Source organism: Diadema antillarum, unplaced genomic scaffold (genome assembly GCF_040938485.1).
Source record: "Diadema antillarum isolate AM-2024a unplaced genomic scaffold, OU_Dant_1.0 scf00000128, whole genome shotgun sequence".
In the NCBI taxonomy this organism is placed as follows: domain Eukaryota; kingdom Metazoa; phylum Echinodermata; class Echinoidea; order Diadematoida; family Diadematidae; genus Diadema; species Diadema antillarum.
This window is the reverse complement of record NW_027271017.1, coordinates 4,714,147-4,726,858: the sequence shown is the minus strand read 5'-3', so window position 1 is coordinate 4,726,858 and position 12,712 is coordinate 4,714,147. Positions and strand designations below refer to the sequence as shown.

Genomic DNA, 12,712 nt, shown 5'->3' with positions numbered 1-12,712 from the left:
CAAAATATTAGAATCTAACCACTATAACGTTTAAACGGTAGAACTAAACGTTTATAGGTCTGACCAGACGTCGCGTCTCGGTCTAGACCATCTAGCCTATGTAGATCAGAACGTAACGTTAGGACTTGAGATATCTAACGATTTTAAACAGTTAACGCTAGGGGTTAACGTTAGACTCTAACATAAACAATACGGATCCAGGAGACAAATGTATTTCAAATATCTACATTGTTAAAAAAGAGTATGTATTTCATAATTTCACATTGTATATACAATGTACCTTCCATGTTCTGGACCCCATGGAAGACCAGCGATGCCATGTTGATATCGCTGAATGATATATGGGCCATCCAGCCGTTGTTGTTTTTACACGGAAAATCAATCAATCAATCAATCAATTAAACTTGCAAGTACAGTAGGGTCTAAATGATATGGCAGGAAATCTTGTTAGAACTAAACGTAACAGAAGCTAGCTTGCTCTAAAACTCTAGAATCCTAACACGTACACGTTAACGTTTAGACTATGAGATCTAACGCTAACTTTTATTTATAAATTAACCATTAACTGTTGCTAGTTTCTACAATGAATAGGAAGTGAAAACATTGAGAAAAATACTGTGAATTTTAATAAAAATTAGCTTTGTTTTGCTATTCAAACAAATATCTCTACAATAAAAATAATGATGACAAACACCGAATCGAAGTTGTTGGAAATGGAGGGGACTGCATTTTGTCTAGTTTTTGTAGAACACTACGAAGGTACTACGTACTACTAGCTTAGAGCAGGGCTATCCATTATGACTAAAAACGATACACTACATAGTATAATAAAACCACCACAGGTTGTATTACATTAGTTAACGTGAATAGAGGTTCTAGGCCAAATTAACGTTAGACTTCTATCTAACGTGAAACGTTAGGACAGGCGCCTAGGTATCTATCCGCTAACTTAGAGTAGACCTCTCTAAGAACTTGTTGTTAACGTTTAGAACTAACGTTAGGCCTACTTCTATACTAGAAAGATCGACTTTTAAAAAAAAGAAAAAAAGAAATAGAGTTCTAACGCTAGGTGTCTAGACCTGTCTAGATCTAACTTAGATTGTCTATTAACGTTAAAGCAGTTTCTGTTGGGACCTCAACTCGGATGTTACTATCAGAATTCATCAGAAAAACTTGAGAGAAATATCTCATGCAGAGTTCTTTCTTGTGCATGTGGTGGCTCTGAAAAGAGCCGTTGATTGTGTTTGGCAGTGCCTCTCGTCTCTCGTCTCTCGTCTCAGAGGATGTGAAAACTGAGACTTAGAGTGAGAGTGAGAATGAGAGCTTCAGGTTAACGGGACGTGGTGTATTTCGTCACCGCTTTGGTTCCCTCAGACACAGCGTGCTTGGCCAGCTCTCCAGGGAGGAGAAGGCGCACAGCTGTCTGGATCTCACGGCTACTGATGGTCTTCCTCCGGTTAGCGTGGGACAGGCGGGAGGCTTCTGACGCAATGCGTTCGAAGACATCGTTGACAAAGCTGTTCATGATAGACATGGCGCGGCTGGAAATTCCCGTGTCAGGGTGCACTTGCTTCAGCACCTTGTAGACGTAGATTCCGTAGCTCTCGCGACGTCGACGGTGTCGCTTGGCAACACGGCCCCGCTGGCGGCGACCACCACCCTTTCCTGCTCGCTTTGCTCCCTTTCCACCCCTCTTCACCGGGCTAGCCTTGCGAGGGCTACCTTTCCTCGGACTTCCTTTTGACGGACTCTTGGGCATCGTGATCGTTGTACGTTGATGTACGTGCAGCTAGTTCTGGCAGTTGATCAGCAAGAATTGTGAACACACATGTCGCGACGACTCATATTTATTACAGAGCGTATGCAAATGAGGTATCCGATTGCACGAAGGTATTTATCGCATTATCCAATCAGAGACATGATCTCTACTTTGAGCCAATCAGCGCCGTTAACCAAGAAGAGACATATGCAAATGTTCAGGCACACAACTGTTGGCGGCAACATTATGCAAATTTGAATCGTACACACCATTTCATCCACGAGGATAGTAAGCTGTTATTTTCGCGTGCAGATATTTACGCGAATGAAAAGGTCACATTTTCGAGAGGAAGTTGTTTTCGTGAATTCACCCCTGGCGCATGACGACATTTTCGCGTGTTGTTAAATTCGCTATTCAACTGTGGTTCGCGAAATTTGCGAAAATTAAACCCTTGCGAAAATAACAGCTATTACAGTATAATGACTGGCAGTGTGCCGTGTACTTGTAAAACGTTGCACTTCAATACACGTATTGTAAACTCTGGGACACCAGTCGATCAGGAGGGTGTTTCATCAACGAGTTCGTCGGAGGTTTTCACCGACGAATTTGCTATCAGCCAATCAGACGCAAGGATTTCAGTAGCTTTTAACAGTTGTCAGTGTAAATCACTGACAAAAAGTTTCATGAAACGGTCCCCAGACCAATCTGTCTCGCTCAGTTAAATTATACCCCATTTACGCAACTTTGATTATGAAAGAAATTGAATTAGATGTCAAAATAATAAAATATGATGAGGTCGTAAGCTAAAATTTGAATTAACTTAACCCTAGCTAATCCTTCAGTTCAACAGTTACCGGGTACTGGTGATTCAAGTTGTCAGCGCTGACAAACGTTGATGAAACACCCCCAGGTTGAATGCGTGGGGGTGTTTCATCAACGTTTGTCAGCGCTGACAACTTGAATCACCAGTACCCGGTAACTGTTGAACTGAAGGATTAGCTCTATTAAAATCGGGTTACATGCATCGAATAATATGACGACTTCATTTTGAAGAACAGAAAAACAGATGCGAGGTTGAATGCGTGCTAGCACGCATTCAACCTGGGGGTGTTTCATCAACGTTTGTCAGCGCTGACAACTTGAATCACCATAGTAACAGTCAGTGACCAGAGCATCTCAGCCAATCACAACCAAGGATTTTGCTGAAATTGTCAGCGCTGACAAGACAAACGTTGATGAAACACCCCCTGGTGCTTCGCAACAAGCTGGAAGCACATGGCGCTCTGGCGGTAAAAGTCATCACGCGTTTCGCGCACCGCACTTTAGGCCTACAATGATAGCGACAGAAAAATAGGATGTTGGGCACGGTATCCTTGAAGGAAATAAAAAATGAGAGTATAAATTGTGATGTAAACATTCACCATGACATACGTGATTTATATCAATAATTTGTCATAGAATGAAAGCTAAATTCGGACTTTGTTAGTCACAGTTTTCATCCACGCGAGTTACGCTAAACGCAGCGTTGATAGCGCGATGACCCTACCAATACATTGCAGTTGAATATTTTTTTTCTTCATCTCTCTCTTCTTAGATGTGCAGAATGACTAGCATGCGGATAACAAAAACAAACAAACAAACAAACAAACAAACAGGCCCATCTACATGATTATAGCTGACCTAACATTTGTCAAATCTGAAACATTTGATAACAAGCATCGAGGGGAAAAAAAAGGTAATTGTACTCCTTTATCGCGAGAACGCTCTCTCATTTTCCAATCGCATTTCCTGTTTTTCTGTTCTTCAAAATGAAGTCGTCATATTATGCGATGCATGTAACCCGATTTTAATAGAGCATGTTTATATAAAGTGTACTTTCCACAAGTGTTCGGATATATAACGAAAATCCGGATATAACGAGAAAAATCACCCGGAAACGACGATCTCGTTATAACGGGTTTTCCCCTGTACAATACTAGTACACAATACACTTTGTTCTGATAGTTTCTGGTTAAAACTTTGCAGAGGTGATTCCAAAAGAACTATTCACTGAGGGGCGCAGCCCCTCACGTACTGAATATAAGTAGTTCTTTTGGAGGCACCGAGGCCTAGGACCTATTAGTTTATCAAGAAAATCGAAATTAGGCAAAATATATTTGTTTTATATTTTGGATCAAAAATTTAAACAAAAGAAGGGGAAATGGGAAAATGGGAGGCGAGAAGTCGTGTGATGTTGTGAAGGGACCCAGCGCACGATGTCAAAACTGCTTTGTGACGTCACAATTGTTTTGTAAGAAACTCTACCGTTACATTTCACAGAGCGACGATACAAAGCAGTGCGCAATGTCAAAATTGCTTTGTGGCGTCACAATTGTTCACCGCGAGACACGGTACGGCGCAGTTCGCGATGTCAGAATTACTTTGTGATGTCATAATTGTTTTGTTAAAAATGATAAAATTGGGATTACATTTCATAGAATGACGGTACAAAGCTTTGCTTTGTGACAGCATTTTGCAAATACATTGGATTATACCTTCAAGCTCTTTGGCAAGATTTATCCCCTTTTAAAAACCCTCCGTATTTCCATGAATAGCAAAAGGGCCTCCATTAGATCAATGGTACATATTCTTCTTTTTTTTTCCATCTGAGAAGATGATAAAGGGGAGCCCATATTCAGCTGCGCAGATTTAGCTGGTCTTCCATGAGGTCCAGTTGGATGTGAGGCGGGTCGACTTCACCGGGTTCAGCAACAAAATGAGCTCAATACAGTCAGACTGAGATCATGACACCGTATTATGAAGAGCAATGGGCCACATGCGTCGCCTGTTTATTCTAAACAACCGGACAAAACAATGCCACTTTATAACATCATTCTTTGCTTTATTCATGCCAAACATTGTAAAATCGTAACTCGCTTCTAATGAAAGATACAGTATTGCATTTTCTTTGTTATTATTGCTACAGGCGGTTGCCAACTTCCCCTCACACCCCAGTTTGCCGTATGAAAGACAATCATCCGTCATTGCTATTCACAGGCACTGTTTATCAACATTTTGTAGTTTGCTATTTGGCCCGCATGATTGTATATCATGCTCCTAGAGTTTCTGATAGTGTGTGGAAAGAAAGCTGTGAAATGCTGCTCTTGAATTGGAATTACTATCATGAAAGGCTTATAAAGAAATTGAATATCTACTTATATTGTACTTATTTAACAATCTATTTATTCTTTATTTTTCATTTTCTATTTTTCTTTTAGTTCCACAGCAGAACATTTTTGAGAATATTTGTGCTTTGGAGTGTTTTTTTTTTTATCTCATGGGTACTTTGTTTGTTTCATTTGGAGGAGACAATCATTTTGCGTGTATCAGTATACTCTATATTCTTCTTATTGTTTTGCCACAATGGTAAGGTTTCTAATTACAAAATTAAGTAATCAAAGATTTAATATGCATTGGTATAGCGAAATGATTATTATGTTACAAAACATGATAGAAGAGGCCACTCTTGGCCACGAAAAACTTTATAAAATGTTTCTGTATTATAATCATATTTCCAATATAAATTATCATCTGTTTATGCGATTTTGTCTCTACACTACATTGTAAAGAGACGAAAAACGGTACTGTTAGCATGTTCATCAATAATTTTAACTCCTGCGTACAGTGATGCGTATCCTGATACAAATTGAAGAGTTTGTTCGCAAAAACCGATAATTCCATATTTGCCAAATGGAGATATTTGCGATTAAAGGTCAAGAAAAATAAGGAGAATAATAAGTTTTTTTTTGCTTCTTTTGACCATAACTTCAAATATGTACCATTATATGTAGTGACCAATATATTATTTAAAAGGTATTATTTTGTACTTTACGACAGAGACCGTACTTCAAAATCTTCAAAAATGGACTTATCGGTTTTTGCGAACAAACTCTTCAATTGCAACTTTTTTTTTCTATAGCGCTGCTATGCATGTGGTCACCAGAAGAAATTATTCATAAGCATTCTCAAAAGTATTGCACCACAGAGTGACGTCACAATTAACGTTGCCGAAGAGTTGATGGCGTCTGCAATTGGAACAAGGTGGGAGAAAAAAAAATTCGATTGAATTTGGGAATTTAATTACTCTAAAGTGCATGTGAACCAGAGCAGAATTATCTAGGAACGTTTACTTAGTAGTGTGCTTTATTTCTAATGACAATGGAATATTATTATACATATATTTGAATACTATATCCTGAAGGGGATAGTAATAGCTTTGTGATTGATGGGACCACAAGCGCTCAATTCTTGTGATGGGCCTTCAGTGCCGGTTAATGTTTTTGATAGCAAATTTTATAACAATTGAAAAATATACATAATTATTCATAAAGATAAAAACGTTAGACTTAGACAGAAACGTTACTACATTCTAATTTGGCATTTTGTACAATTTTTCTAGCAATGCTTGTTATACTGATTGTTTGAACAGCGGTTAAAAACCTGTATATATAGTTTAGAGTATGAATGCCGAGTCGATTATAATCATTACGTTATCAGCCTATCAAAATCTCGCTGTAAAGAAATCTTCATTTCATTATCATTAAGTTGGCACCTCCTAAATCAAAGAAACATTAGATTGATCTTGGTGAATTCACATTTGCACAAACTCAGAAATCATTTCTATATAATTTGCCCATGGACAAAAATGAAAGCAAGAGATTTGTCTTCTGAAATGTAATGCCAATTTAAGAACGAGCAATCATTAGTGAAATTTACGTGGCTTTTGAAATTCTGCAACCGAAAAGGGGATTTACATTAAAGACAATAATTGTCTTCTCTTTATACCTTAAATACGAAACACTACAGCATGATGACAAGAATCATGGTGAAAAGAAAAGGAAGGGAAAACCTTCGAAATGACCCAATACAACGTCTATCAAAATCAACACAAGAAACGAAAGAACTTTGTACGTTCTATCATCAACGGACGCGTATCTGTACAAGGCGAACATTCGCAACTCGAATGATTCTGCAGACATCGTTCAACAATTTCCCCTGCATGAAGTCGAGTTGGAGCACGTAGGCCTATACTTACCACCAGCATCTGTGGTCGCCGGTCTCTCTGTCTGGGTCTGCATTACACCTGTCATTGGAAAGAGCAAAAGGGAATATTCATGATTGATCATGTTTATTCTCAGAATACAAATTCCAATAGTAGACAGATATAGACCCCCCCCCCAAAAAAAAAAAAAATGTACGCGAAGTAGAGTAGATGGACAGATAAACAGATGCTTATAGATATAAACAGAAAACTAATAGACAATACGTCAGCTTTGAGAGATGTTAAGGGTGTTATATAGCGTTCTAGATTATAGATTGCAGTCGTACACGAAGCAGTCTCTGTTTTGTTGATGGCGGGAACATTAGATTAAGAAGGAAAAAAAAATCTGCAACTATACCAGTCTCTAGGATACACTTGAAACAAGAGGAGCCAATATGACTACCACGTGGTTCTTGGACGTGGTAATTCTGACGCTATGTTGGCAGAAAAATAATGTGTATGATTTTTTTTTTTTTTTGGGGGGGGGGGGGAGGGGGGATGGGGTGTTCATTTTTTTTTTTCCCAAAGTGAGTCACCATTTCTTCGCTGAAGCCCGAGTTGGATCACACAGTACCTATACCACTGCCTGTGGTCGACGGTTTCGCAGTTCCCTTCACAAACAGTTAATTTGTGTTTATATAACTCTGGATCCAGCTTTAGGGAGACATTGTGTAGATAAGTATAATGTCAGCAGTAAAGCTTGCATGTGATTATATGGGATATGATATTTTTCAAAACGCTATAAGGGGACACATATTGTTTTCTTAAAGTCTTGTGTCTTTCCTTGATAAAGCCAATTCTGAGCATACGGTGAAATAAAATATCTCCCCTAAGCTTGATCCATATAGTTATATCATAATTTGTAATTTCTGTGGTGATGACTCGATGTGTGTCAAACTCGTGGAACTTGTTTGCCTGCAATAGTATCGGACTCATGACTCTGTTTTGAGTATATAGTGTGGGACACGCGGGCCTTGTTTACCTAGTTAGTTTTGTCCATAGCTCAAGGGCTGTATGATCGTATGATTCGTATAGGTATCTAACTCGTGATCGTGACGTGCACCCGAAACTATACCCATCCTCCAAAGATATAGCCTCTAGACCACTCTCTGTTTCTCTTTTTAAACCCCTGCATTTGACGTGAAAGACAGCCGATACATATGATATCAATGGACGTGGTCATTCTTACGATATGTCACCAGAAAATGCTACGCAGTATCATTGTCTATTGTTTGTTTGTTTATTTCTTTTTTTGGCAAAGCGTGTCACGATTTCGTCTGAGTGAAGCCGAGTTGTACGATGACAGAGTACCCACCACTCTCTGTGGTCGACGGTTTCGCTGTCTGAGTCTGTGTCATATCTGTCACTGCATGGATCATAGGAAAAGAGAGAGTCTTCGTAACTATTCGTTGAAAACAAAACTATGCTATGATGGATAGCCGTCCAGTTATAGGAAACATGTAGAAGATTGGATGGACCGACAAAAAATTATATGTATTGATAGAAACATGGAACTTTGGTGGTATGAAAGCATCAAAAGATGAATTTGTGAAAATGTGTCTATCAGGGATTGCAGATAATCAGTTCATGGTATGATCAAAACAAAACAAAACAAAAACAATTGTGACAGCAAGAAATATAGCAAGAACAACAGCAATCCCTGAATCTAGGGCTACAAGGAATGACAATTGGTCACTTCTCATTGTCTGTGTAGATAGACACTAACCATCCTCCTCCTCCATGTCCTCTGTTGCCCTATTTAGACTGACACAAAGAATGACAATAATTTTGTCTCGTTTCATTATTTACATATAGACACTAACCGTTACCCGAAGGCATCGTTGCCATACTCTGTCATACACTATATCTTATAGACCACTCAACGATTTTGTTTATTTCTTTGTTTTGTTGGTGTTGTTGGTGTTGTTGGTGTTGTTGACATAGGAAAACAGTCAATACTATAATGTACGGACGTGGTATTAACCCTATAGGCCATAAGAGGGGGGGGGGGGCACATTGTGCCCCCTATTTTTCCTTTACCACTCCTTCGCCCTTAATCCAATTTCAACAAATTTGGTGACTTTTCCTAGAATCTTATTGCAAACATTTTGATATATAATTTAGTTATATTTGATGTTGCTGGTTGCCATGGCAACCACAAACTGACAAACATGTCAGTCAGATTTTGCATCTTTTTTCTGTTCCCGTTTCATTTAACAGCATTACAGTGTATGAAATGGGTATTTCTTGGCTGAAATTTGCTGAAGGAGCAAAATTATAAGTAATTATGGTCCTGGAAAGTTTTTCTTATTATTTCCTTTGTTTTTATGTGACAAAAGCATAAAACAATAGATATAATAGAGATAACTGAAAACAATAATATTTTCTCAAGATTGCCCTTCTATTTCGTGTTATATTGATTCCTTCACCCAAGTTATGCCTCTAATATCATTAGTTTATCATATTATCAATTTGCAATCTCAAAGTTCCACTATTATGCAAATATGAAATTGTCATAACTATACGCGTACCAATCCCAAACATTTCATCTCAGGTCTCATTATGTATTTCTTTATGTTGATATGAATAGCGCCCCCATGTGGTGACCTTGAGAAATTTCAATCATAACAAATAAAAAGATTCCACTTGCTTATCATTTGTGGCAAATATGAAAATGATTGATCTATAATAAGACATATATAATGGGGACAAAGAAATTATACAGAAAATCATGTTTTAAGCACATTTCCTATGTATTTCTTTATATTTTGGTAAATAGCGCTTGAGAAAATTCAATTGTACGGTCATGTAGAGTATGAGTTAATCTACCCATGTGCCAAATATGACGATGATATATCAAATAATTAAGAAAAAGTTATATGGGGGAGGGGGGCACAATGTGCCCCCCCCCCCCCCCCCCTCTCCCAACCTTGGGCCTGCCAGGGGTCAAAATAGCTTGGGCTTAATAGGGTTAATATTATCATGATGGCATGTCGCCAGAAAATACTACACAGTATAACTGCTAATTGTTTGTTTCTTTAAATTTTTGGCACGTGTGTCGCGATTTCGACTGAGCAAAGCCAAGAATGACAGAGTACCCACCACTATCTGTGGTCGACGGTGGTGTTGCTGTCTGAGTCTGAATCATATCTGCCAGTGGATCATATAAGAAAAGGGGAAGTCCTTATCATTATTCGATTATATCCAGTTAGACGCAAAGATACTACAGATGACATCATCCGATGGTATGTAGATGGACATGCAGATATTGACAGAATGATGTACAGTTCGACCTCGATTATCCGGCCTCCTTTTATCCAGAAATCTCTATTATCCGGACGCGTTCACGCAGTGAAGAACATTTTTTTTTTCATCCAAAAATTGAGAAAAAAACACTGACTTTAACATCTTTTCATGGATCTACTTCACTAATTTCATAAGATGTGTATGATAGGTTCTCAATGAGGTAAAACATGTATATGATTTTCTCGGATAAAGATATACTTTATTTTTGTGAAGAAGGGACTACAATTTTGCGCAGGCTAGCATGGATTACACCACCATTGCGGGTACGCTATATACCTGCCTAGCAGCTGCCAGTGCACTGGGACGGCAGCTTGGACGGCAGCTACATATACATTGTACATTAACATTGTGTCTCCAATATCCGGCCAATTCGCTTATCCGGATGAGCGCCGGTCCCCGACATGGCCAGATAATCGAGGTCCAACTGTGACTTTGGTGTGTGTATATAGGTACAGAGCGTCGGAAGGTAACTGCGTGTCTATTATGTCTATCGATGATCGCGGAACATCAGATTATGGTATGGTAAAAAAAAAAAAAACAATAGTTATAGCAAGAAAAAAGAGTAATAACAACAGCAATAACCCCTAGCTGCTTACATATGATGACAAAGAGCGACAATTTCTTTCTTTTCATTGTCTGTAACAATGATATAGATACGATAGCCATCCTCCTCGTGATCCGCCATTCATGCACTCACATCTAGACTACTTTATGGCTGTTTGTTTGTTTTTGTTTTCTTTTCTTTTCTTTTGGGGGGATATGGATACGACTGACTCGTGATATACTCAGTGAAACAAACCCCAATACCCTGGCGGAGATTCCCGTCAAGTTTTGTTAAAAAGAAATGTACAGTATACGCTTGTATAATTTCAAGAAGGACAGAGAGAACATTATGCCTTTCTCATTAAACCTTTTGGTTCCATTCTTTTGAAACTTCTGAGAATCAAGCTGTCGTTGTTGTTGTTGTTGTTGTTATTATTATTATTGTTTTTGGCATCAGTAGTTATATCCTCCACCAGTGCCCTACTATAGACTATATCATTCAAATTATGTATAATCGAAGAGGTATTCTGAAAGGGCTAATTGTTTTGATATTGTTTATGTTATTATTATTATCATTATCATTATTATTATTATTATTATTATTATTATTATTATCATTGTTATTACCATTGTTGTTATTATAAATTATCATAATTATTATTATTATTATTATCATTATTATTATTATTATTATTACCATTGTTGTTATTATACATTATCATAATTATTATTATATTGATGATGGTGATGATGATGATGATGATGATTATGATTATGAAGTTCCTCGGTCTTTATACATTCAATTTGATTAAGATTATATCTGTTTTCATAAATGTATACAGTCTGTATTATCATCACTTCACAATAGTCTTTTACGTAATCATCACGGAGAAGGTTTCTGATGTAACGTATCTTTGATAACATTTCCTTGATTGATAACATTTCCAATGAAATAATTTTGAGAATTTTCATAGGGATATATAATATATTATATAATATATAAATTTCCCACAACCTGGTGTGTCTCTATAAAACGCAACAGCAAGTGTGATAGTGCAACCACTTATGGACTGTACTGTTGCCATGGAAACGATTAAGTCAGTAATTATTTCCAAATCATGTCGCATTAAAAGGCAACACATAAGCGATCGACAACCATGGTGCACTCAAAGTTTATTGACCATAAAGACAGTACAGTGAAGCCTTGGGTAGAATAATATCTTTTTAGGCCTATATTATAGGGCTTGCTTCTGCCGTCTGCGTTGTTCAGGTATAGTTAATCCACACCGATATATGGCAGTTTTTTGTTTGCACTATCATCCGTGACCGGCTATTAAGAGAAGTAGCAATTTAGTAGCTACTTGAGACAGGCATTAATAAAGTTATCTTTCTTCCTTTTTGCAAGTAAGTGCTACAGGCGAAGACTCGGCAGTTAGTTCAAAAGTTCATCTTGGGATAAAATCACTATACTCTGATGGATGTTAATAACACACATGAGACCATGGGAACTGTTTGAGTATAAAGCGAGCGCATGAAGAATATACTCTACCATGAAGGAAAGAGAAGAGAGGATAGAAAGGGGAAAATGAGATACGGAAGAGAAAGAGATAAAGAGAGAGAAAGAAAGAGAGAGAAATGATTATAAAGAAGGTGAAAAGAAGGTTACATAGCGGTGATGTGGGAGAAAATGAATATGAACATGCATGTGTGTCATCAAAATCATTCTTTGGACAGCTTTGCAGGGCACTGATTTTTGTCAGGTTTTGTTTTCCCCTTTTTCTTCTTTCGCTGGTTTTCTATTTGTCAAATTGAAATCATCAACTCTCAAGGCATATTATATCATGATGGAAATAGGTTTTTCTACAAATGCCAAAATCATCACAGAATTCAATAAAACCAGAATTTGGGAATGGACAATTTCACCAGCAAGACCACGACAATTGACATAATGTGGCGAATAACTCTGTATGGAGCTGGTGTCATACAATACATCAATGAAACAATAAACTGCTCTAATCATTCAC

General features: G+C 37.8%; 2 protein-coding genes across 2 annotated transcripts in view; both read right to left on the bottom strand.

Annotated features, from left to right (window-relative positions):
- Positions 1–1,330: 1,330 nt before the first annotated feature.
- Positions 1,331–1,759, bottom strand: LOC139720540 (histone H2B.2, sperm-like). Its single transcript, XM_071631893.1, has one exon. The coding sequence runs from the start codon at positions 1,757–1,759 to the stop codon at positions 1,331–1,333; it is 429 nt and encodes a 142-aa protein (XP_071487994.1).
- Positions 1,760–5,734: 3,975 nt separating this feature from the next.
- The window catches only part of LOC139720499 (putative defense protein 3), a 34,819-nt gene continuing 27,841 nt past the window's right edge, over positions 5,735–12,712 (bottom strand). The window contains exons 5-7 of the mRNA XM_071631852.1: positions 8,155–8,205; positions 6,834–6,881; positions 5,735–5,823 (exon numbers count right to left, since the gene is read on the bottom strand). Of these exons, the coding sequence (XP_071487953.1) occupies positions 5,735–5,823; positions 6,834–6,881; positions 8,155–8,205 (188 nt within the window). The remainder of the gene's footprint in view (positions 5,824–6,833; positions 6,882–8,154; positions 8,206–12,712) is intronic.

Excerpts from the sequence above, each read along its gene's own strand:
- LOC139720540 (XM_071631893.1), bottom strand. The coding sequence starts at position 1,759 with ATGCCCAAGAGTCCGTCAAAAGGAAGTCCGAGGAAAGGTAGCCCTCGC.